At 49.2% G+C, this 26,076-nt stretch overlaps 1 protein-coding gene across 2 annotated transcripts in view; it reads right to left on the bottom strand.

The window, feature by feature from the left end:
• The window catches only part of NLGN4X (neuroligin 4 X-linked), a 239,876-nt gene that overhangs the window by 128,815 nt on the left and 84,985 nt on the right, over window positions 1-26,076 (bottom strand). The window contains exons 2-3 of one of the 2 annotated variants that reach the window (XM_079123141.1): window positions 19,416-19,475; window positions 15,632-15,784 (exon numbers count right to left, since the gene is read on the bottom strand). In XM_079123141.1, the coding sequence (XP_078979267.1) occupies window positions 15,632-15,784; window positions 19,416-19,475 (213 nt within the window). The remainder of the gene's footprint in view (window positions 1-15,631; window positions 15,785-19,415; window positions 19,476-26,076) is intronic. The other variant, XM_079123142.1, reaches the window with a different exon arrangement.

Below are 26,076 nucleotides of genomic sequence, written 5' to 3'. Positions count from 1 at the left end.
TCGGCAACGTAGTGAAACCCTGTCTCAGAATAGAACAAAAAGAGCTGGGGATGAGGCTCACCGTAGAGCAGCCCTGGGGTCAATCACAGTCCCTAAAATAGATAGAGTTCATGGAAGAAATAGAGATGGATGGATGGATGGGTGGATGGATGGATGGATGGATGGATGGATAGAAATTAGATAGATAGATAAATAGATAGATAGATAGATAGATAGATAGATAGATAGATAGATAGATAGAGTTCATGGATGGAAATAGAGATGGATGGATGGATGGATGGATGGATGGATGGATGGATGGATGGATGGATAGATAGAGTCCATGGATGGAAATAGAGATGGGTGGATGGATGGACAGATGGATGGATAGAAATTAGATAGATAGATAGATAGATAGATAGATAGATAGATAGATAGATAGAGTTCATGGATGGAAATAGAGATGGATGGATGGATGGATGGATGGATGGATAGAAATTAGATAGATAGATAGATAGATAGATAGATAGATAGATAGAAGATAGATAAAGTTCATGGATGTAAGGACAGATGGATAGATGGATGGATGGATGGATAGATTTCATGGATGGATGGAGAGATGGAAGAAAGGAAAGAAGGACGGAAGGAAGGAAGGAAGGAAGGAAGGAAGGAAGGAAGGAAGGAAGGAAGGAAGGTTGATAGACAGGAAGGAAAACGAATCTTGCTCCATTGTTTGGACTTCAAACACATACTGTGTTCGGTGACGTCCTGCAGCAGGACTCTGTGCAGTACACCGCAGGCTCTGTGCACCTCTGTCCTACACGTGTGCTCTCGTGACGTAACCATGCGGTTCTGCCTTCATAATTCTCACGTGCATCTCATTTGCTAAACCTGCTTCTTCCGGCATGAATTTCTTTCAGTCTCCACAGTGCGCTTCCAGCTGGCCCGGCCTGAGGCCTCAGGTCATCTCATCTCTCACACCCCACACCCATCCTTCAGCAAACGCTCTGGGATCTGTTGGATCCATCCTCAAAAGACACCCAAAACAATTGTGCTTGCCATTTTCCCCACTCTTATGAGTATATTCCTGGTTCAGCTTAATAGGATTATGGGGGAACTGTTTCCACAATCTATCTATCTATCTATCTATCTATCTATCTATCTATCTATCTATCTATCTATCTACCATCATCATCTATCATCTGTCCATTCACCCATCCATTCACCCATCCATCCCTCCATCCATCCCTCCATCCATCCATCCAATTCATCTATCTATCTACCTACCATCATCATCTATCATCAATTCATTCATCCACCCTTCCATCTATCCATTCACCCAGCCATTCACCCATCCATCCATCCAATTCATCTATCTATCTATCTATCTATCTATCTATCTATCTATCTATCTATCTATCTATCTATCTATCATCTATCTATGTGCATGAAAGCCCTTACCTTTGTATCTGTCCATGTTTTGTATCTCTCATCAATCCATCTTCTATGTACCTATCTCTATCAATTTCTACCATGTATTTATCTACCACCAATCCACCATGTATCATCTATGTATTTATGTATCCATCAACCTATCATCTACTGCCTATGTATCTATGATCTATGTGTCAATGTATCTGTCCATCATTCTCTCACTGAATCATTTATCCAACATTGGTCATCTATATCTTTCCACCTAGCATATCCATCATTCCATCCATCATGTATCTATTTCTGGACCATCCTATCTATCCACCATCCTATGTAGTTACCACTATTCCCAATCTTTATCATCTGTTCCCAACACATGCTCTATCATCTCCCATCTTTCTATACATCCATCATCCTACCAACCTACCATCCATCGAACTTCTATCATCTATTTTATTATCTATCATCTTTCTCTGTCATCCTATCAATTAGAAATCACCTATCGCTTCACCTACTATCTTTCATCCATTCATCAGTAGTCCACATACTATCCATCCATTATCTCTATCTAGCATCTTCCCTATCATCCATCCACCTACCTACCTACCTGACATCCTATCAATCATCTCTCTTTCTCTATCAACCTAACAATTATGCATCTATCATCTTCTCTTTCTAACAACTTATCTACTTATGAGCTATCAATCTACATATCTCTCTTCCCATCTCTCTACCTACCTCCATTTCCACCATCTACTTAGGGAGACCTTTCCACTTCTCTCTGTTCTAAAGAAGCCACCCAAACTCTCTCTCTCAGACCCCAACCCAAGTCCTGATGAATCCTAAGCAATATGGCTTATGTGGTCCTCTCTGACATCATGCACTGCCATAACCTTCATCTTCCAACTAGACTGCTTCATGCTTCAGCCATAGCACCTCTTACCTCACTGTGTTATGTAGCTTGAATCACTGTGGCCAAAAGAGCTGACAAGAAGAGTAGAGAGGAGCAAAAGTCTGTTTGGGGCACATGGTTTCAGAGGCTCAGTCCATGGTGGGCCAACTCCATGGCTCTAGCCCAAGGTGAGGCAGAACAAAATGGCGGAAGGGCCTGGAGGAGGAGAGCAGCTCAGGACGTGGTGCCAGGAAGCAGAGAGAGCTCTGCTCACCAGGGACCAGATATAAACCCCAAGGAGCCAGGGACAGGATATAGTCCCCAAGGAGCCAGGGACAGGATGTAGTCCCCAAGGAGCCAGGGACAGGATATAGTCCCCAAGGAGCCAGGGACAGGATATAGTCCCCAAGGAGCCAGGGACAGGATATAGTCCCCAAGGAATGTCCCCATGACCCAGCTCCTCCAGCCACACCCACTTGCCTGCCGTCACCACCCAGTCAATTCAAACCAGGATGGACGGATGAGGTGACAACTCTACAGTCCCGTCCTCTCACCTCTCAAAGCTCCTGCAGAGACACAGAAGCTTTCGGGGACACCTCGCATCCCACCCATAATGCCCAGGTGCCCTCAGGCTCGCTCGCACATGTCCGCGCCCTGTGCCTTTCCCTGACATCCCTAGGCAGAATCCCTCTTCCCCCCGGGCGAGCCAGGCCTTCCCCTTGCTTACGTTGGGTCTGCTCTGTCTACACCCCCCTGGCTGCAGAAGACTCCACGCCATGAGCAAATAGCAGGCTCTTCTACACGTGTGTGTGTGTGTGTGTGTGTGTGTGTGTACATACATGTGAACATACGATATACACCTCAAATGCGAATGTCTCTTTATAATTATAACTATAGGCATATATTTTGGATACACATATTCTTCTACTATCTAATATATATCTAATATACACAATTCAATATATATTATATATGATAAAATGATATATATTGGATATTTGATAATACGATTATTCTACTATCACACATTATATATCTATGATGCATATAATTCATGTAAAATATGTATTAATATGTACATATAAATATATATTAATATGTATGATATGCACATATATTTAATATCATACAGTATGCATCTATGTATTATATATATTATACATACCTATATAGTACATATATACATATTATGTATTCAACATATATTGGTTACATATAATACATATAAATATCATATATAATATGTGAAAATACGATACTTAAAATAACTAAAATAAAATCCAATAATACATTATAAAATATAGGATATATAGGATATATAATATAATTAGTCATCATCACATATATCTATCTGGGATATATATCACATATCTAAAATATATTAACATGTATATTACATATCTAAAATATATTAGCATGTATATGTTTTAGGTGTATTAACCTGTATATAATATATATGTACGGATGTGAATGCATATTATATATATCCTATATATACTGGATTATATAGAGGTGGATATTAAACACATATGATGTGTGATCATGGAATAAGCACGCATCATATATCCCAGTGACAGCCTAGCCTTTAGATATATACATTAGATGCGTATCTTGAATAAATGACAGAATGAATCTGCGATTGTGCTTTCCCAGAAGCAACCAGCTGTGTTAAGTACGGGTAAAATCGCCCGCCCACCTCCCTTACCTAAGAATCTCCCTCTCTTTCCTTTTCTTGTGGTCTCGAATTCCGAACCCCCAGGTGACCTCGTGGATTGGGTGCTTGACCCGAAACGGGGACAGCGTCCCACCCGCGTGTGGATGTATGAACGAACCGGCCTGGAGATGTGGGCAGCCATGGCGGCCTCCGATGGAGGGGCTGATTCTTTCCCACCTGCCAATGGAGATCCTGCAGAGTCAGGGCCTTCTTCCCCTGGGTGAACTCACTGAACTGGACCCTTATTTGCAGACCCTCGTATGGCTGCTGGGTCCTGGCTATGCTTCTATGACCCCTTCTCCTTGTCTGGGGTCTCTGCAATCACGGGGCAGCTCGGACCCTTGGGAAAGCCAAGGGGCTCACAGTGAGCACGGGATTCGTGAGATGTGGAAATGCATCCAGTCCGTTCGAACAGATAAGAGTCGTTCTTAAAAGTTGCTGCTCAGTGAAATGAAGAATGAAGGTCGTGGACACACCACTGGCTGGAAATGTCCGTTCGACTAGGTAGGATCAAAATCCTACATACGTGGTGGATCCTGCATCTGATAAGCAAAGGGTATCTGGAATATCCTATTTTTTTTAAAAAATGCCTTAACCCTCAATTATAAAAAGAGAAGCCAGCAAATTAAAACTGAGGTTCTGAATAGATGTTTTTCCAGATAGGAGTACACACTGCCAATGAGCTCATGAATAGTTAATTCAATTTCCTTTGCTAGTGGGAAACTGCAAATTATTATCAGCGTATTACACCAATTTGCATTCAGTGCAACGGTTCTAGTAAAAGAGAGAAGCAAAAATGTTGGTTAGGATGGAACATGACCCTCATGTAAAACAGTGCAGGTGGACTGTAAATGGATTTGGGAGGTACAGAAGAATTTAGATCACATGACCCACCAATTTGACCGGCAGACACATACATAAGAGAAATTTAACATAGGTCCAGAGAAATAGGTGTGCATACATGTTTACAGCATAATATTATCCAAATTAAGAAAAGGAGAAAAGGCCCAATGTGCACAAGCACATGAATAAATAAACAAATCATGGCATATTAATACAATGGAATATTACGTGGTCATAAAAAATAACAAAATACAGCATACTGCCTGTTCTGCAGCAGGATACAGTGTATCCAGCCCACAACAGAGATAAGCCCTGAAAACAAGTAAAGAAATTGCATGATTAATTTATTTAAATGTTTGGAAAATGCAAATCATCAGAGAGAAAGAGAGTAGTTGCCAACTCTTGAGGTCTCAGGGAAATAGATACAGGATGTCTCCTCAGACTGATGAAATGTCAAAAATGTATATACACATGGTGTTAATCATGGCACAAAGTTGTGGATATGCTAATGAACACTGAGTTGTATGCTTTCAATAAATACAGTGGGTATAAGAAATCTTAAATAACATACACAGATAATAAAAGGCAGGAAGGAGCTGGTGATAATTTCCAAGGGCTATTTCCATGCTCAGGGGCAGAAGATTATTAAGAAATATGAGGAGCGGTTTTGATTTGCATTTAGAAAGCAGTGTGGAGATTCCTCAGGAAACTTGGAATAGACCCACCATGTGACCCGGCTATCCCACTCCTTGGTTTATATCCAAAGCACTTAAAATCAGCACATTACAGTGACACAGCCACGTCAGTGTTTATAGCAGCTCAACTCACAACAGCTAAGCTATGGAACCAACCTAGGTGCCCTTCAACAGATGAATGGATAAAGAAAACGTGGTACATATGCACAATGGAATATTACTCAGCCCTAAAGAAGAATGAAATAAAGGAATTTGCTGGTAAATGGATGGAGCTGCAGAATATCATGCTAAGCCAAACCCACAAACCAAAGGTCAGATGTTCTCTCTGATCAGCAGATGCTAATTCACAGTAAGGGATGAGGGATAGGGAAGAACAGAGTTGCTTTACATGAGGTAGAGGGGGTGAAGCAGGGAAGGGTGTGGGGTAGGAAGGACAGTGGAGTGAACAGACATGGTGACTCATGTGCAGGTGTGACTGCATGACCATGTGATCCTGCAACGTGGACAGTCAGAAAAATGAGAGACGACCCTCCATTTATGTCTGATCTGTCAAAATGCAGCCATGCCCTCTGCTGTCAGGTGCAACTCATTAGGACGTAAAATAAATTAAATAGAAGAGCCAGATGGGAAGCAATAGAGTCTCCCGCTTGTATCTGAAGTGCCGGAGGAAGTGCTGAGGCTGGATCCACATCCCTGAGGAGAACATTTGATGAAATGTGATCGAAAGTGAGAAAGGGACCTAGCCAGACACCGAGAGCCAAGAAATTCATGCAGAATAACAAAAGGAAACAAAGAAGAAGAAAAACAGGAGGAGCAGGAGGAGGAGGAAGAGGAGGAGGAGCAGGAGGAGGAGCAGGAGGAGGAGCAGCAGGAAGAGGAGGAGGAATTGGAGCAGGAGGAGGAGGACAGAAGAAAACTGGTGCAGTCAAGAAGAGGCTGTACCCAGGAGGCCCTTTGTACAGACGGGAAGGCCGACACCGGTGTGTCCGCCTACCTGTGCGCACGCGTGTGCGAACCTTGCACGCCCAGGAGTGCGTCACGAGCACGCTGGAGCGTCCCGGGAGCACGTGCTGATTCGTGTGCGAAGCGCGTGTCGGTCCGCCTCACCTGCGTCCACCCTGCCTGCACGGGACTCGGCCTCCCCTCCCTTATTTTTGAGGCCGTCCTAAATGCCATCGTACCGAACGCAAAGAAACTCAGGCATGGGATCCCGAATCGGGAGCAGGAGGCCTGGAGCCCGCCGCCGTCCACCTCGCGGAGGCCCAGCCGATGCTCGGCCTCGATTCCCGCAAAGGCCCGGCAGGTCCTCCACCTCAACCTCCGCCTAGTCCGCGGCTGGTCCTCCGCCTGGAACGCATCTGACCCCCAAGGGGCCCTGACGCCGCCCGGTGTTCCCCTGAGGAACAGCTCTCGGTTCACAGAGAGGCATTTCCATAGTACTTGCTAATCTAAGGACACGTCATCCTGACCCTGTGATCGGATGCAGCTATGTCAATCAATCTCTCTCTATTTTTTTTATTTTGCCCGACCAGGAATTGAACCCAGGGTCGTCCTGCCACCCAGCTACGCCCTGGTCCCCGTGTGACGGCTCGAGGCCAGCTCTCTGCAGGCCTCCCTGCCTCCCCTGGCTGCGATCTGCAGGCTGCATGACCATCCAGGAGGCTGGGCCTCCTTCCACCAGGGTCCGCGTGTGGTGCTTCTGACTCATGGGCGGGACTGGGCACCCACCAGAGCCCCGATTGACAGCAGTGTGACATGGGCTCACGCTTGTGGCAAATTGCACCTGCTACGATTGGTTCGCAGGCCAGTGGTGGGAAGAGGGTGTAGACAGGCCAGAATCTGCGCAGCGGGCATCTGCACATCAACCTCCGGAATCTTTTCATTTTATTTTATTTTATTGATGTGACTTTTTAAAAATGCAAAATAATCCACCCCCCTTATTGTGAATTAGCAACCGCTTATCAGAAAAAAAAAAAAAAAAAATCAGCCTTGGGTTTGTTCTGGGGGGCTGGCTGATTGGCTTAGCATGGTTTTCTCCAGGCACCGCTCTCTTTATCTTTCAGGGGTCGTTTAAAGACCTTTTTGCCAATGGAATGATCCTCCCTCTCCAGCCGACACCCACCCAGCTCCCGGACTTGGCCTCTCGATTTCCATGTTCTCACGGGAACATGGCAGCCACCTCTGGTCCCCCCATAGAATCCGTGAGAGACACTTAGGTCCCTGTGTCCCCTGGGGGACAGACACCACCGTCTTTATCCACGGAAAGCCATCCGCCCTCAGCGCAAATTAAGCAAATTTTGCAAATTAAGCAAAATGGACCAGAAAGCAAACTGAGGCGGCTTTTAGAACGAGCTGTCTTAAGAGACTCTGCGCTGAAAGTAGAATTTCCAGGAAGCGCCATCTGGACAGGGCATGTTCCCGGGGGGCGATCAATGCAAAATTCAATGGCGCTCTGGGAAGAGGGCACTGCGCATTATGTATCCGGCTGAGCCAGGGTCCCAGGAATTCTGTTAGAACATTCTGATCTCCACACATAGCTACACTCTGCAAATAAAATTCCAGTCTCTTTTAAGAAATTCAGCAGCAATTTCTAAGTAGTTCAGGGAAACTCTCCACAGCATGATGATGCATGTAAACTGAGACTTGGGTCCACACAATTTTTTTTTTTTTAGTCTTTGAAGAGACAACTGAACTCCCAGGCAGATTGAGACACACTACTCACAAATGCCAAGGTGTGGAATCAACCCGAATGCCCGTCAACAGAAGAAACAAAACATTACAGACTAATAAACAATGATAAAAAAATAATAAATAACTGTGGGGACACAGGTTTACAGCAGCACAGTTCACAAGAGCCAAACTGTAGAACCAGCCTTGGTATACACCAATGGAAGAATGGATAAAGGCAGCGTGTTGTGCATACACAATGGAATATTACTCAGCCTTAAAGAAGAATGAATTATGTCACTGGCAGAAAAGAGGGTGGAAATTGAGACCATGATGTTAAGCGAAATAAGCCCACATCATAAACTCAAGGGTCATAGGCTTTCCGTCATATGCAGAAGCTAGACAGGAAAAAGGAACAGAAAGATGTGACTGAATGTCATAAATATCAAAGGAAGAAGAGTCAAGGAAAGGGACCAGGGGAAAGAAGGAGGGGAGGGAGGGACAGTGCTGGGGAAGGATGTTGGCTGAATTACATTGTTCCTTTGTGTTTGTGTTCAAAGATGTAACAAGAAATCCCTCCCTTGTGTAATTCTAAAATACACCAATTTAAAAAAAAAAATTGGAAATAAACAAGGTACAAACACCTGAAGGAAATACTACACAGCCAGAACAAAGGGGAGATGCTATCATTTCCCATACTATGGACGAGCCTAAAAGATATTACTTTCTGAAATAAGCCAGGGTCACAAACTCAAATACTGCATGCACATGAGGGATCCCAAAAAGTTGATCCATAGAAACAGAGAGCCAAAGGACTTAAGGGTGGGGAAAGACAGACGTGGGTCCAAAGGTCCAATGGCTCAGATAAACAGCACCAAACTGTTCCAGAGACGTCTTCCGTCACCTAGCAACAATAACAACACAGCAGACGCTTGAAAATGGCTCGGACAGCAGATTTTCAACATTCCGCCACACACTTAGAAAACACGGGGCCACGCAACTGTGAATCAGTGCCATTTAGCCACTGGGTTGTCTGTGCAGTTAGCGAACCATGGTGCCGCATGTGGTGCATTCGTGCAATTTTTATCTGTCATTGTTCTCCCACCGGAGAAGCCCCCAGCTGCCTTTTGGGGAGGGGGCAGAACCCTGGCCCCTGATTTTCCCACCCCTCTAACCAGATCCGTAAATCTACGGAACGCAATGGCCGTGTGTGGCCACTAGGAGGCGCAAGAGGAAAGCCCTAATCCAGTGCCTCGGATCCCGGGGCTCCCCAGGTCACCTCCCTGGACCTCAGAGGCGGACACTGCGACCCTCCTGGCTGCAGACGTGAGCGAGGCTTCATTAGCCACTTAGAAGAAATCCCTCCTAAAGCATCCAGAAGGGCCAGGCGAGGCACAGCGTCAGGAAAATACAGAGGTCTGACCCCAAACGGGGGGCTGCACCTTTAGCATCTAAAGAGGGGACGGCGGGACGGACCCAGGAGCGGCAGCACTCCGTGAAGCTGCTCCGCAGATGTGCGTCCAGCGCGTGGCCACCACCCGGCAAGATCTGCAGGACGTTCCCTTCCTGCCCACAGAGGCGCAGCCGCGGCTGCAGAGTCTGCCCCTCGGGAGGAAGGACGCTGTCCCCCAGCAGCGTCCAGACGCGTCCCGCTGAACATGCATCATAGACAGAGCTGCACAGCCCAGGCGCCTCCCAGCCTGGTCCACACGTGGTCCCTGTCGGGGAGAAGCTGAGACCCTGCAAAAGCCCTGGAGCCACTGGGCACAGAGCAGGCACACTGCTGGCGTCACCTCAACGGTTCCTTCCGGCGCTGGCTCCCTAATTGTCCGTGATTGGCTCCAGGGGTCATTTCTGAGTGACGTTCCCAAAGCACCTGCCCCGGTCATGCCATGGGTGGCCGTAGGGAGAATCAGGACTTCCACCCACCACTGCCCAACCTTCCCTGGGACGGAAGGTTGCAATGGCTACAAGACCAGAATCACCCCAGGGAAACGTCCTGCAGAGCGTAGGTGACATCGCTCAAGACCGTAAAGGTACCGCGGCGGGAACCCATGGACATGGAGGGTCTGAGGTCGGGGACAGCCAGGGTACAGGACAGCCACGGGGAACAGCGCTTAGGTGTTTCCCACACTGCTAAAGGTCAGACGGGGACGTCAGAGCTCTGGTGGACCAACGCCAACGTCGAGATGGACGCCAGGCAACCAAGGGCCACCAAGGGCCACCAAGGGCAGGCTCCCCAGGTCCAAAGGCAACTGTCAATCATGTGCTCATGGAAAGAGTGAGGAACAAGGGTCCATCTGTGGAACAGAAAATCCACCTGAGCTTCTGATGACCACACTGGACACACAGCAGGGACCTGCCCCTCACCACGGTGGACGCACAGCAGGGACCTGCCCCTCACCACGTGGACACGCAGCAGGGACCTGCCCCTCACCACGTGGACACACAGCAGGGACCTGCCCCTCACCACAGTGGACGCACAGCAGGGACCTGCCCCTCACCACGTGGACGCACAGCAGGGACCTGACCCTCACCACGGTGGACGCACAGCAGGGACCTGCCCCTCACCACGGTGGACGCACAGCAGGGACCTGCCCCTCACCACGGTGGACGCACAGCAGGGACCTGCCCCTCACCACGTGGACGCACAGCAGGGACCTGCCCCTCACCACGTGGACGCACAGCAGGGACCTGCCCCTCACCACGGTGGACGCACAGCAGGGACCTGCCCCTCACCACGTGGACACGCAGCAGGGACCTGCCCCTCACCACGTGGACACACAGCAGGGACCTGCCCCTCACCACAGTGGACGCACAGCAGGGACCTGCCCCTCACCACGTGGACGCACAGCAGGGACCTGCCCCTCACCACGTGGACGCACAGCAGGGACCTGCCCCTCACCACGTGGACGCACAGCAGGGACCTGCCCCTCACCATGGTGGACGCATAGCAGGGACCTGTTCCTCACCAGGTGGACACACAGCAGGGACCTGCTCCTCAGCAGGTGGACGCACAGCAGGGACCTGCCCCTCACCACGTGGACACACAGCGCAGTCCCCTCGCCTTTTGCTCGTTACTACCGGCAGCACATCTGACGCCCACGGGTCAGTGCTGCAGTCCCTCTGCGCTTGAGTGAATCAAGATGGACCCTGAGGTGACTCGACATCACTCCCGCCTGATGCTGACCCACGTCCCCTGCTCAGGAGAGGCCCTTCACTGACTCCCGTGTGGGCAGGACGCAGTCCCTCCCTCTCCGGGGTCTTTCGGGGGACTCAGCACAGCACCCTCCACAGCAACCCCAGTGCCATCGGCCACCCTGAAGGACACACTGCGGCCTCCCTGAGGCCCGCATCACACCTGACTCCAACCCAGCTTTCCTCTCTGACGACCCCGAACAGCCTCTGGCTGAGATGGAAGGAACCATGCGGGACCCAGAGCTCAGACCTGGCCTGTCCCTGCGGCGGGGAGGCGGTGGGCGGCTGTGAACCGCGCTGTGTCCATCCTAAAGCAGACGAAGGGACAGGATCCATGGGGACCATGGCAGAGCCGCGACGGGGTCACCAGCTGACAGGCGCCGGGCAGCTCAGAGAAAGGAGGCCACCCCGAGGTGGAGGCACCATCCTCGACGGGCCCAGGCAGGAGCCGCAGCGGACGCGGCCTCAGCCCTGGAGGGACGTCCTGCCGGCCTCTACCTGGGGGACCTTCCTGGGGAGGCAGTGGGACACGCGGTGTGGGAGGTGCAGGGCGAGAGGGAGCCGGCGACGGTCTGCAGGGGGCAAAGGCTGCAGCCCCGGCTCAGCCAGGCGTCCGGGTGCGTCCTCAGCAGGCGCGGCCACCGCGGAGCTGCGCACGGGGACCGAGGGGCTGGACTCCGAGCCCCGGTCTGCGCTCTCCCTGCTGCCGAGGCGAAGCCGCAGGGCAGCCTGGACGGAAGACGCTCCGCCGAACGCACTGAGCACCCTGCATCCCTCCCAAGACCCTGGAGGCCACAGGCGCTGGCCGCTGAGGACCACGCCCGCCACCCGCCCGGGCACCTCCGGGCAGTTTTGCTGCCTCGGAACAACCTGCCCGTGAGTCCTGGGCGTGGGTAGTGAATGACGGGGCTCCAGGCCGGGTGGCTGGGCAGCTGGGCCTGCAGAGTCCCCACGGAAAAGTCCCGCGGACGGACAAAAGTGCCCAGGGGGCCGGGTTCGTTCCCGGGTCACAAGTGCCTGATGAGCACTTTGGAATCAAGCTGCCTCCGCGAGGGTGCGTTGCTCTTTGTTGCTCTTTGTTTTTCTCTGAGTCCGTCATTTGCAGCAAGAGAGGCTGAACTCAGAGCTTCCCCCGCCCCCAGGCCAAGCGAGGGCCCGACACTGAGCCACCTCCCCGGCCCTATTTTGCATTTTATTTAGAGACAGGGTCTCACTGGGCTGCTTTGGGCCTGCCTAAGTGGCTGAGGCTGGCTTTGAACTCGCCATCCTCCTGCCTCAGCCTCCCGAGCCACTGGGATCACCCCACGCACCGCTGCGCGGGGCTCTGTGCCCGGCTCTGTGACCATTTTTGATAGATCTTAGCAGATACATCGTGGGCCCTTTGCGTTAGAATCCGGGACCAGTAGCAGCAGTAATAAGATGCTCAACGACCTGAATAATGATAGAAAAGGTAAGGTGTGTGTATTAATGGTTGCCGTGGATGTGGGCGAAGGAACTTCTAGAGGAATCCGTGGATATTTAACATAATTTTAAAATTTATTTCCAATTAAAAGATAATAGAGGGCCGGGGCTGGGGCTCAGTGGCAGAGCGCTTGCCTGGCACGTGTGAGGCACTGGGTTCCATCCTCAGTGCCCCATAAAAGATAAATAGAAGGTATGGTGTTCATCTCTAACGACAAAAAAAATAATAATAATAATAAGAGAATGAGTTATTTCATTATGATTTGCCAGGGATATTCTGAAGCACTAAAATTTTTTACTGTTCCACAATCCCCTAGCAAGGTAGAGAATCTACTCCTTTTTTGACTCAGGGAAAGAGACTCAGAAAGTCAGCTGACCCTCTGGACACAGGGGTTCAAGTCTGTTATCCCAGAAGCTCCCGAGGCTGAGGCAGGAGGATCGATCGCAAGTTGAAGGCCAGCCTCAGAGATGCTAAGCAACATGGTCAGACACTGACTCAAAAAAAAAAAAAAAAAAAAAAAAAAAAAAAAAAAAAAATATATATATATATATATATATATATATGTGTGTGTGTGTATAAAGGCTGGGGAATGTGGCTCAGTGGTTAAGCACACCTGGATTCAATCCCTGGTACTAATACTAACAATATTTCCAAAAAGGAATTTACTGAGGGTCCTGGATTCCACACCATAAACAGAGGCAGAGAAGGTACTAGCTCAGGTGAGTCTTATCATAAATCGATGTTCTTCTTTCCACTTCCGGATTCCTGTTTCCACTTCTATCCTAAATCACCTGTTTACTATTCCTTTTGGGTTAAGAAAAAAAAAAAAAAAAACACCATCCTATTAAACACCAAGAGGATGGGAAAGGAGACTTTTCCGCCACTTACGTGGGGGAAGCCGCGGTCTTGTATTCTTTACCCACCTGGCGAGAAAACAGAAAAGTTCAGAAACAACCATCTTGGTTTTCTGCTGGGAACAGAAGTAGCGGTAGGAAGATATCCGTCAGCCTCTCTCTTCCTTTATATTCTCGCTTCTTTAAAAAAATAAATTAAACAGGGTTTCCCAGGAAGGGCCAGCCAGGAGCCAGGGCTGCCCTCGGGACGCAGGGCCACAGGTCCTGCTGGGACCAGACCACCTGAGGGACCTCGTGCCTGGTTTCCTCACCCACCTCTCTGTGAGGACAGACCTCTGTGAACCCCCAAGAAGCCCAGCGTCCACTCTCAGCCACTGGCCGCCAGAGCCACCAGCCCAAACCACCCTGGCAGGATGCGCCACCTTCTCCTGGGGTCCAAGGGTCCCCGTGGGGGGTGGGCTTTGCATTTCTGTGCCTTTTAATTCATATCTGATGTTGTGTCATGACCACACTGTGACACACACGTCTCGTTTGGTTACAGGATGGACAGACGGACGTGGGTGGTGGGACCCAAGGTCCAGGGGATGAGCTGACCCCACGGGCTTTCTGTTCCCAGGAGCCGCTGGCCGGCAGCCCTGCCGGGCCTCCGTGGACAGCCCACGTCCCCTTCCTCACCAACCGCCTGCTGCCTGCAGGAGACACGCAGCCTGAAATCATGTCCCAGAGGAACCCAGTGACCCTGAAGGGGACTCTGTGACCCCGACACAGACCAGGTCCCAGGGCCCAGGGAGACCAGGGTCATTCCTCCACCATAGAACCTGCAGGAACAGGGGCCAGTGAGAGCCAGCCAGCCTGGGCAAGGTGACCCAGAGTGGCCACGGCCGTGGGGGCTGGACAGTCTGAGGTTGCCCTGCTGTCCGTCAAAAGCCAGGAGGTGGACCTGGGCGGGACTCTCTGGAAACTTCCCTGGGACCCCATAAAACTGGATGCAGGAGAGGCCTGTTGTCCCCTCCTCTCTGAGAGGACCCCTCTGTCCCTTGAGAGTGTCCCCTTCCCCTTCCATCCCTTCAGTCAGCTCCTGCCTGTCACCCTGAGTGATAGGTCTGACATCTTTCTGATTTAATCCCCAGAATCAGCCTTGGAGGGGTGAGTCTTCACGCGGCCTCAGTTCCCTGGAAGATGGTAGCTCAGTACCAAGTCCAGGACCACCTTGTTAAAACTTGTTATTATTATTATTTCACCTTGAAAACACATATTTTCACACAGACGTGAACTGGCAACGCTCTGCAAGACCACGATTGGAGCTGGGTGGTGAAGTCTAACCTCCCCACCTCACTTGGAAGGAGGCAGACGGACTGCTTCAGTAATGCACGTGACCTCTAATCGCCAAGACCTTCCCCAAGGCGCCCGGACTTTAAATCACAAAATGAGCCAAGTCCTCAGAAGAATTCAGTTTCAGCACCTAAAGCTGGAAGCACAGGACAACGTCCCCGGTCCCACATTCGAGCTAGGAAACCAGAGGCACTATTTTGTTCCCTGACCCAGGAAGACTACCCACCCCTGAAAAAGGAAAGCACCTAGGCCGAGCGGTCACGGCGACCCCAGGACCCCGCAGGTGCCGACCATCCCTTTAGGAATCAACGAGCTCGAGGAAGAAGCAGCCCTCCGATCCAAGTTGCCCTGGGTCTTGAGGGACTTTTGCGAGCGGCGTGGGTCCAGGCAGGGCCCGTCCCCGTCTCCCCCACAACGGCTGAGCCCGACGGCAGGCTGATCCCGGCGCGGAGGAGCAGGATTCGAACGCAGGACGCCAGTCGCGACGCACAGCGGTCCCTGCCCATCCCCACCGGCTCCGCCTTGGGCAGACGTCCGTCCGTCCGTCCTGCGTGCCTCACTCACCCAGGATGCCCAGCCGGTAGTTGAGGGTGATGACGATCACGTTTCCGTAGCTGGCCAGGATGCTGCCGTCAATCATGTTGCCTGTCCCCTCCATGTAGGAGCCGCCGTGGATGTAGACCATGACCGGCTTCTTGCTGCTCTGGTCGTGGATATCTGCGGAGAAAACCAGCGACAGGACACAGTGAAGAACGCCACCGGGCACCGCCTGCTCCGCCCGGGGCCGAGGAGGCCCGGCCTCCCTATTGGAGGCCACAGCCTTGGAGCCCAAGGGATGATGATGATTAATTATTATTATTATTATTATTATTATTATTATTATTATTATTAATTCAGGGCGGGCGGAAGCCTTGGTAAGGTGGCCCAGGGACAGTGCCCAAGGCTGGGAAATGTTCTCTGCGGGGACATTTGGGTGTCTGGTGGGAGGGGTGTGTGGCTCGGAGGCAGAGCCGTGGCCTAGCATTTGCTCCCGGCCGAGGTCCCAGCTCCTGCACACAAACATCAGAAGAAAAAGAACAGCAAAAGGAACAGAAGAAGAAAAGGCAGGATATTTCAAGAGGAGCATCGTGCCCGCCCGCAAAAGCATCTCTCTCTGTCTCTTCTGCGCACAGGCGGCCTTAGGGATCGGAGGGCTCAGGAAGGTCCAGCGAGCGTCCCCCAGGCTTCGCTCCGACCCTAAAACGGGCGTGCGTGACAGGTGCGCTCGGCATCCTTGCAAGATCTGCTGTTGCTCATCTCGCAAAAGTCAAACGGACCAAAGAACGCCCATCAGTGGGCATTCCACGGCATGGCCGGGTGCGCTTGATAAACATCAGAAAAGTAGGAGGGAAGCGCTCAGCTCTCCCAGCCAGGACCGAGGAGGGCCAAGCACCCAAACAGACGCTTCAAAATGACCAACGGAACAGAAGATGTGCAAAAAGCAAAAAGGAAAAAAGCGAGTTTTCTTGCTGGGGTTTATTGATTTGCAGTGATAGCAAAATATTGAAGTAACAAAAAACAGAAAAAGTTAAAAAAAAAAAAAAGAAAAAGAAAAAAGAAAAAAGGAAAGTAGTCCAAACTCAAGGTGAGATCTGGCCACTGCTGGATATTTTTGGAGAGAATATGATGTGCAATTGGGACTGGCAGCTCCCCAGGGCTGTTTGTAATTATTATTTTAATGAGCAAGGATGTGAACATAATATTTTGCAATGGTCTACCATGACAAAAAAATAAAAAAAAAAAATCATCCAGGGACTATGCACAGAGACTGCCTTTGGAAAAATCATGACTGCATAACCCAATCGGGCGTTCATCTGCTATTTTGGCCACATTTCATATGGAAGAAGACTGGACTCGATTATAAATATGGATGGAAGTATGCATGTATTTATTCTAACAACTGACACAGACATGCACATCGATGTGCGAGAATCACGGTCTGCATGTGATCAAAGCAAAACCTATTGCCAGACGTGGTGGTGCACACTTGCAATTCTGGCAATTAGGGAGGCCAAGGTGGGAGGATGGCAGTTTGGAGGCCAGCCTCAGGAACTTAGCGAGGGCCTGAGAGACATAGTGAGACCCTGTTTCTAAAACAAAAATAAAAAGGGCTGGGGCTGGGGCTCAGTGGTTAAGTACCCCGGGATTCAATCCCCAGTGCGAATAAGTAAACGAATAAATAACCTTTAGTACGCTTATTTTCAAAGTTTTCTTTGATGAAGTTTTGTACTTCTGAAATGTCACAAAGGAATTGTGGAGGTGGCCTCACATTATTCGGCAGAGTGCTCCAGGCAGAGTCTGCTTGGAAGGGTCCAGAGGAGAGGACAAACCCACTGGTCACAGTAAAGTACAAGAAAGAGCGGCAGACTCCCCGAGACGTTGCAGCTATTTAACCCAGAAAAGAGAGAGTCCTTTATTTCCTCTTTAAAAATTCACCTAGAAGGTCTGGTCGCAGTGGCTTCCACCTTTCATCCCAGCAGCTCAGGAGGCTGAGGCAGGAGGATCCTGAGATCAAAGCCAGCCTCAGAAACTGAGGCCCCGAGCAACTCAGTGAGACCCTGTTTCTAAATAAAATGCAAAATAGGGCTGGGGAGGGGCACAGGGGTCCAGGGCCCTTGAAGTCAGTCCCTGGGACCCCCTCCAAAAAAAAAAATTTTTTTGTAGGAAGTAAAACTCCTTCCTCTCACCTGCCCCTCTTTCTGGCTCTGCGTGGGGCTGGTGCAAACAATAAGCAGATATTTAATTTGTTCAAATTCAAAAAAGAAAAGAAAAAGGACACATTATTAGCATGAAAAGAAAATTAGTTCAGCCTCAAAAGGACCAAAGAGAATCAGAAAGAGGAACCAGGTGCCCTGGTACACACCCGTGTTCCTGGCAACTCGGGAGGTTGAGACAGGAGGCTCAAAAGTTGGAGGCCAGCCTCAGCGACTTTAGCAAGGTCCCTAAGCACCTTAGTGAGACCCTATCTCGAAATAAAAAAATAAAAAGGGTTGGAAATGTGGCTCAGGAGTAAAGCACTCCTGGATTCAATCCCTGGTACCATTTTTTTTTATATATATTATAAAAAGGAGGTTTATTTTATGTTGATTTAGCAGTAAAAAAAACAATGACAAGGTTAAATGCTGAGTCTCGTCCTCGTGTTGGGAATCTCATCTTATTTCTTCGTGGTGACTTGATGCAAGAAGTCAAGGGCGTGGGACAATTGGCAGCAGATGCTTTGGGGAAGACAAATGTCACCAGTCAGGTGAAAGCAAACTCACCTGGGAGACCCCAAGGTGACCCCTTGGAACCTCAACCACCATGCCAAGTTTCTGGGGGAGGGGGGGATAGACATTTAGTCCAATTTCTCTGCAAGTAAAGACCGGTCTCTCTGTTCAGCTCCTTCTTTTCTTTAACACCAACTATTCTATTATTCCAAGGACAAAAGAGAGGCGTTGCTCTCCTGCTGGGAAACCAGCTCAGCTTCCAACTTAAAAAATCAAATCAAATGAGACATGGCCGCAGTTCCTGCGGACAATTTCTCTAGCAACTGGAGAGCGTTTCTTGAGCACGCTCATCCCACAGCAAGACAAGGGTGGGCGCAGGAAAAAAATAAAGTTTTCCAACAGCTCTGGCAGGAAGAGGAAGAGGCAGGGAGCCAGTCTGTGCACCTTCCTGGGCTTCTCAGACTCCTGTCTGTCTCTGGGCTGTTGGGGTCTCCAAGGCGGCGCTTGGAAAGACAGAGACGGATCTCGTTTGCGCGCTTTTTAATGTACTTCACTGTGAGCAGACACTGGGGAACCTGCTTTGCAATCTGTAGGTCTGCCAAGAAAAAATTCAAAAAATCAAAGTGAAATCAAGAAAAACCTTTACAGCCAGAAGACCCAGCTTTCAAAATGAACTCTGCACTTACAAAGCCACGTGGGGAAGGAGGAAAAGCTGCTAGCAAACCATGCATTGTTCACAATTCTATTCTCTCTGCTTGTGACCCAGTAGAAAAAAAAAAAAAAGAAAAAAAAGAGAAAACGTGAATTTCTTTGCAAATCGTGTCTGATTCCATCTCAGGTCTAGAAAGAACGTCTGTAGGGTTCCTCCCAGATTTAAAAGGACCGTGTTTTTCTTTCTTTCTTTTCTTTTCTTTTTTTTTTTTTAACAAGAAGAAAATAAATAAAAAGCACACTCAAGTGCACTAGTTTTCAAAGAACGGGAGGAAAAACGGGTTGAAATGGCGGGGGAGGAAAAAAGCCGTATATAGAGAAAGAGAGATAGAACAAAATATAAAATCATGCATTGGACTTGAGCTTTGGGAAAAAAAAAAAATGAAAAATACCTTCATCGTCACCACGCTCATTACTGGTGATATCATCTGCGATTTTCTTTGTGTTCGCTCCTGGGGTTATATTGGAGAAGAAAATAAAGGGGAAAAAAAAAGAGAATTCAAAAACAACAGGTTTGCCAAAAATTCAGAGAAGAGAGAGATTCTACCCAATAAAAGAAAAAAAAAAGTAATAAAAAAAAGTTAAAATCTTTTACATTTGGATTTCCAAAAAACAACAACAACAACAACAACAAAAAATAAAAACATGAAATACGGTAAATGCAGAGAAACTGAAAGATGTCCAGAAGAACAAATTCAAAATGTTACTTGTAAAAAAAAAAAATATGTTAGAAATCCCTGAAGATGCAGTTTGGGGGTTACAATGATACTACTGCCAAAAAATAAAAAAATTAAAAAAAAAGGAAAGAAGGAAGAAAAAAAGTTAACGTGAGTTGTTTCAAAAGATTTAAAAAAAAGAGAGAGAGAGAGAGAGAGAATTAAATTATTAGAAAAGAGATTTCCCACATTCTTAAAAGCAATGCATAATAAAGATTCAACGGCTTTTTCATTTTAACAGGTTGCAATCTGGAAAATCGGTTCAACATCTCTCATAACCTTGGATCAGGAAATTCCAAAACAGGAGCAGAAAAGCATTTGGAAAGGACACAGGAGAGGCCCTTTGTTCAAAGATCAGAGATATCGACATTAGCAGCATGCATTGCAGATGTGAAAACACCAGGTTTTGGAATTCGAGGAAGAAGTCAGAAAAGGAACTGAGTCATGAAAATCTCTCCCTACTCCCTGGCTTTCTATGGTGAAAAAATATATATAATTATTCCTTGCCATACGCATAGATTCAAATGAACATTTATAGGTTACCTGCTCCGCCGATGAAATACTGAGCATCAAATGCCTTTGAAAATGTTTTGTTACTTGAATTTCCTTGGAAAGCTGAAGTCTCCCGCCTCGTCCCCAGTAAGTGAGACCTGCTTAGGAATTTCCACAGTGGGCATGGAAGGGACGTGAGAGGACCCTCTCCTGAAATGTCTCGTGTGCCCTTTGAACCCAGGTGCAATTTGGGCTTTTAGGTTCTCCGGAGAGATGAGGCTGAAATATGCAGCGTTGACTCCAGGTTGATTTTCTCTAAGCAGATGGAGTCTGGGGTCTACAGCCAGGTCCCAGCCTGTCAATCAATCCCACAGGCTCTGCCCTCTCTGGGGAGACTGGGTTTAGGTGCCTGGAGAATAAGTCACACCCAGGGAAGCTGTGAACCCCCCTCCTTCATTTCTACACAACTCACAACATCTTCAACATCTTGGGAAAACCTAACTTGGGTACTGCTGTCTTCTTGTGCAAAAGAAGGTCTCAGAACTGTGGATTCTGAGTGGTTCAAACACTCGTGGAGGATGCACCATGTTGGCTGAGGACTGTGCTTCAAATATCCCTGGGAGACATCATTTTTAATTTATATCCACAGGAGAATATGGACCACAGAGCTAGGATAAAAACTTCCCTGTGATACCTTCCTAAGCCTGCATCCCACAGCTTCACCAGCTAGAAGGTGAGTCAGAGAACAAAGAATAGATGGGCTAAAAGTTCCTGCTTCAAAACATTCATCTCCAACCCCTGAGAAAGCATCCACATCAATGTTCACAGCAGCTCAATTCAGAATAGCCAAGCAATGGAACCAACCTAGGTGCCCTTCAACAGGAGAATGGATAAAGAGAACGTGATGTCTCTGCATGATGGAATATTACTCAGTCATGAAGAAGAATGAACTCATGGCATCTGCTGGTAATTGGATGGAGCTGGAGAATACTTTGCTATCTGAAATAAGCCCAAGCCTTCAAACCAAAGGCAGAATGCTCTCTCTGATAGGTGGATGGTAGTTTGCAGTAAGGGGGAACGGAAGACTAGAAATCGGGGTAGACAGAAGGGAAGGAAGGAGGTGGGGACGGCAATAGGACAGACAGTAGAGTGAACTGGACTCACTTTCCCGTGCTCATCTGTGAATACACAGGAGCAGTGAAACTCCACACCCCATGCAGCCACACGAATGGGAAGTCACACTGCACGCGTGTGCACAGAGTCCGAACGCACTCCCAGGCACGTGCATCTGAAAGGATCCAATAAAAATAATCTGCAGATGCATCCAGAGCTGGCTGTATCCCTGGCACCCGAGCCAGAGCTGGCTCCAGAACCGGCACACGTCACGCAAGTCAGTAGCCTTTAAAAGTCTAAAAGGACACTTTGCAAAGAAAGGACTGTGCTGCAGGGGGACAGCCGTCTTGGGGCTGCGTCTGTGGCGTCCATCACCGGAGACCGTGTTGCGCGGCGACCTGGGGGATCGCGGCGCCGCTTGGCTGCACCTCCGCGTCCCGGTGCGCCTCTGCTCGGGGGACCTGCTCTCTTGCCTCCTGAAGGACACGCAGAAGCGTCGCTGAGGGTCAGCGGCCGCCCCCTCCCGGGTCAGACGCTGATTTGCACAGTGATTTCTGCGGGCGCATCTGCGGCTGGCGCGGGGTGTGAACGCAGGAGCCCTTGACTTGCAGGATGCATGTGGCCCCGGCCTGGCCCCGAGGTGCACCATCCCCCAGGGGACCGTCCGCCCGTGCGGAGCTGCACTGGCCCCTCCCCGCTCTGCTCTCAAACCCGCGGGTTCCACACCCCGGGCGTGGCCAGCTGGGGCTTGAACCCGGGACCCGCGCACGGGGCTGCGTCCCCGCCCCCGGCGACGTTATGCTGGTGGTTGGTCCATGGGACCCGCCGAGAATCCAGCTTCCAGCTCTCTCCACTGCTTTCCAGGAAAGGCTCCGGGGTCTTCCCGGGGAACCAGCTCTTCTTTCTGGGCTTTGCAGAGCACGGAATGTCCCCGAGTTGCGTCCCCTGCTGTGGCAGGTGCATGGTGGCCTGGGGCCTCTCTGGGGCAAGGATCCTCCTCCTGGGGGCAGAGACGGCTTCTGCCCTTCATTCGCTGCTGCTTATCTGGGTGGTTGGTGCGTGTGAGTTATTGACACTAATGTGGTGCGCATCCCTGGACCCGTGTGCATGTGTGTGTGCAAAGTTAGTGGGAGCGAAACTGCCGAATAACCGCCTAATGTTTACCCATGACCGGGCTGGTTACAAACCTGTTAATAGGGAAGGTCCCCTCCCACAGGGTGACACGTGATGGTGTCTCCCTGTGGATTTTTTTCCTTTCTTTTTTTTTTTTTTTTTTTTTAATGGTATTGGGGATGGAACCGGGGATGCTTAACCACTGAGCCACATCCCCAGCCCCCATTTTATTAATTTTTAAAATTTGTTCTCACGAGTTGCACCTGACAGCAGAAGGCATGGCTGCATTTTGACAGATCAGACATAAATGGAGGGTCGTCTCTCATTTTTCTGACTGTCCATGTTGCAGGATCACATGGTCATGCAGTCACACCTGCACATGAGTCATCACGTCTGTTCACTCTACTGTCCTTCCTGCCCCACACCCTTCCCTCCCTTCAGTCCCTCTACCTAAAGTACCTCTATTCTCCCCTATCCCGCCCCCATTGTGAATCAGCATCCAAATATCAGAGAGAACATTCCGCTTTTGGTTTTTTTGGGTTTGCTTTATCTCACTGAGCATGATATTCTCCAGCTCCATCCATTTACCAGCAAATGCCAACATTCCATTCTTTTTCAAGGCTGAGTAATATTCCACTAAAGTCAGAACTAGAACTCCCCAGCCTGCTTTATATTTTATTTACAGATGGGTCTAACTACATTGGTCAGGGCCTCCCTAAGTGGCTGAGGCTGGCCTCCCACTGGCCATCCTCCTGCCTCAGCCTCCCAAGGGGCTGAGATGACCGGCCAGCAGCAACATACCCACTTCTTGGTACATTTTAAAAGAGAAAAGTTTAAGTCCTCCACTTCCTTCCCCTTTCCTGTGTTTGGGGGACTCCTAGGACTCTTGCCTTTCCAAGAAAACTTCTGCATCTGCTCATTGACAGATGCAGAAACTCAGCCTGAGACTTTGATAAAACTGGGCACAAGGCCAAACTGGTTTTGCAGAGGAAGGTCGGACGCTATCCCATAATGAGACCCCGCCTCCAAGTCCTGCGTCTCGTTCACGTTACACAGGTTCGTTCTTTCTCAGCAGACACAACCCCTTAAAAGGCTTCCAGTGCACCTCTGTCCTCCTGAGTATCTCATTTAAACAGAATCATGACCATGTCAAGGTAGGCGTTAGGAGATACAGAAAAATGGCCCAGCTGCAGGTTATTCCAGCGGAAACCCAGCTGGTGGTCACCCACAAGGAGCCAAGGAAACCAAATACGCCATTATTCACATCCGTCCTCCTTCAATTCAATCTTTGCCTCAAATGCTAAAAAAAAATGCCTTTCCCCTGAACCATTAGCAGGTCCATCAAACGTCCGTGGAGGAAACGGGTTATAAATATAGAAGTGAATGTTTGAAGGAATCCAAACAGAAGAGGTTCTCTCTTGAAAATGTAAATACTATTTCATAAATAAAATATCGCCAGGTCCGCCATCCTGGGAGAGCTCTGTCCTTTTTATGTCTGTTCTTCTGAAGTCTCATTTACTGTCTTCTCTTACATTTCCAAGAGCCAGCCTGCGTGAGACGTGGAGACGCTGGAGGAGAACTGACACCAGGTCCCAGACGGTAAAGGGAGACCTGAAATCCAACGGAAATCCTGCAGAGGTGGAAGAGGGCGCTGTTTGCATTTTGAGGAAGGAAAACAATTTCCTATCTGGTCTTTCAAATATATATTTTAGCCGGGCACGGTGAGGTAGAGAAGGGCCGAGGGGTCAGCTGGCGACAGGCCCCCAATTCTGTCATGCCAGCGACTCAGGAGGCTGAGGCAGGAGGATCGCAAGTTCAAGGCCAGCCTTAGCAAAGTAGAGAGGCCCTCGGCAACTTCTGGATACAATGTTTCAGAATTTTAAAAGAATAAATAAATGGCTGGGGATAGAGCTGACTGCAGAGTGTCCCAGGATTCAATCCCTATGCAACAATCAATAAAGAAACATTTAAATAAATCGAGGTGGGGATGCCGGTCAGCAGTAGAGTAACCCTGGGTTCAAGGCCCAGGCTGGCAAAAGAAAAATAAAGTGAAATTCTTTCCTTCCTTTTTTTTTTTTTTTTTTTTTACAACTGCCCTTGGTTATGGGTCAATTGTAACGACTTCATTTTTACACACAAGGTAGAGAGAGAGAAAATAATTTGCCCAAGTTTACGTATTCGGAACATCTTCTCCGCATTTCTTGTCTTTCTGCATTTTGAAACTATTTTAACTCTGTGCTCCTTAAATGCACACGGGGTATGATTTGTCCATATGTCCCTGCAAAGGTTCTGCTTCTGAACAACGGCTTGCTCTTGCTGGGCATGGTGGGGCAGGCCCGTCATCCCAGCGCCTCAGGAGGCTGAGACAGGAGGATCGCAAATTGGAGGCCAGCCTCAGCCATGTACTGAGATGCTGTCTCAAAATAAAAACTGCAAAGGGCTGCGGACGGGGCTCAGAGTTGGGCACCAGAGTAAAACCTTGCCGTTTGGTTTTCTTGTAGAGGCTTCTCGCTATTTTAACGTGTCATTTCACATCAGCGTCAAAACCTGTGGGTAATTTACACGACTCCGTAGCGTCACGGAGAGACTAGTGGAGAGACTTCCTTGGATACCATAGTATACTAGCCATTTAAGTCTTGCCACCATCTGGTTTTTATGCCAAACCTTTGTATTTGTTAGTTTTTTTTTTTTTTTTTTTGTATTTATATTTCTGTATCCTCTGACCATCTTTTTCCTCTGACTCTCCAAAGATGCAAACAGATGGCTGCAAATGGGTGCACGCGTCAGTCACAGACTCCTCGACGTCCGCTGCGTAATGAACTCTCCTCCCCAGGATAGAGGTGCAAGTGTGCATCTCTAAATTTTGAGGTGTTATATTTGAATTTCGATATTCAGATTTTAGCTGGGATAGTCGGGGCTCTCACGTGGACGGATTAAAATTTCCTTTGCAGGCATGACTGAGGAATCGATCCCGCTCATTATCCGTCCGGAGACAGGCTTCCGTGATCAGGGAAGAAAGTGAGGGCCGACCTGCTTTGCACTATTCGAGATGTTTCGGCGTGAGGACGAAGTTCACAGGGGTCAGCGTGCATCTCCCTGTTTTTTCCCTATTTTTGGAGGACGGACGGAGGGGACAAGGTGGATTTTAGCATCGTTTTCTCGTTTATCTGGATGAAGGAGGAAGTGATGTCAGGCTTCCTCGGGTAGGAAACCCGGTGAAGGCAAAGGTCTTAGAGTCTCCGGACGCGGCCTGGACTTCCCGTTGGAGTCCCGGGAATTTTTTTCTTTTATTTCTGGGGTTGCGGAGGCACCAGAGATTGAACTCAGGTGCACTCGACCCCTGAGCCACCCCCCAGCCCTATTTTCCATTTTATTTAGAGACAGGGTCTCCCTGAGCTGCTTGGGGCCTCACTAAATTGGTGAGGCTTGCTTTGAATTTGAGATCCTCCTGTCTCAGCCTCCTGATCTGCTGGAATGACAGGTGTGGGCCACCACACCCAGCTGCCTTCTTGACCTTCTTCTCCTCCTCCTCCTCTTCCTCCCCCTCCCCCTCCTCCTCCTCCTCTTCCTCCTCCTCCTCCTGCTCCCCCTCCTGTTCCTCCTCTTCCTCCTCCTCTTC

This window comes from Sciurus vulgaris, assembly GCF_902686455.1.
Source record: "Sciurus vulgaris genome assembly, chromosome: X".
Taxonomy (NCBI): Eukaryota; Metazoa; Chordata; class Mammalia; order Rodentia; family Sciuridae; genus Sciurus; species Sciurus vulgaris.
Note: the sequence above shows the minus strand (reverse complement) of the source record. Positions and strands in the feature narration are given on the sequence as shown.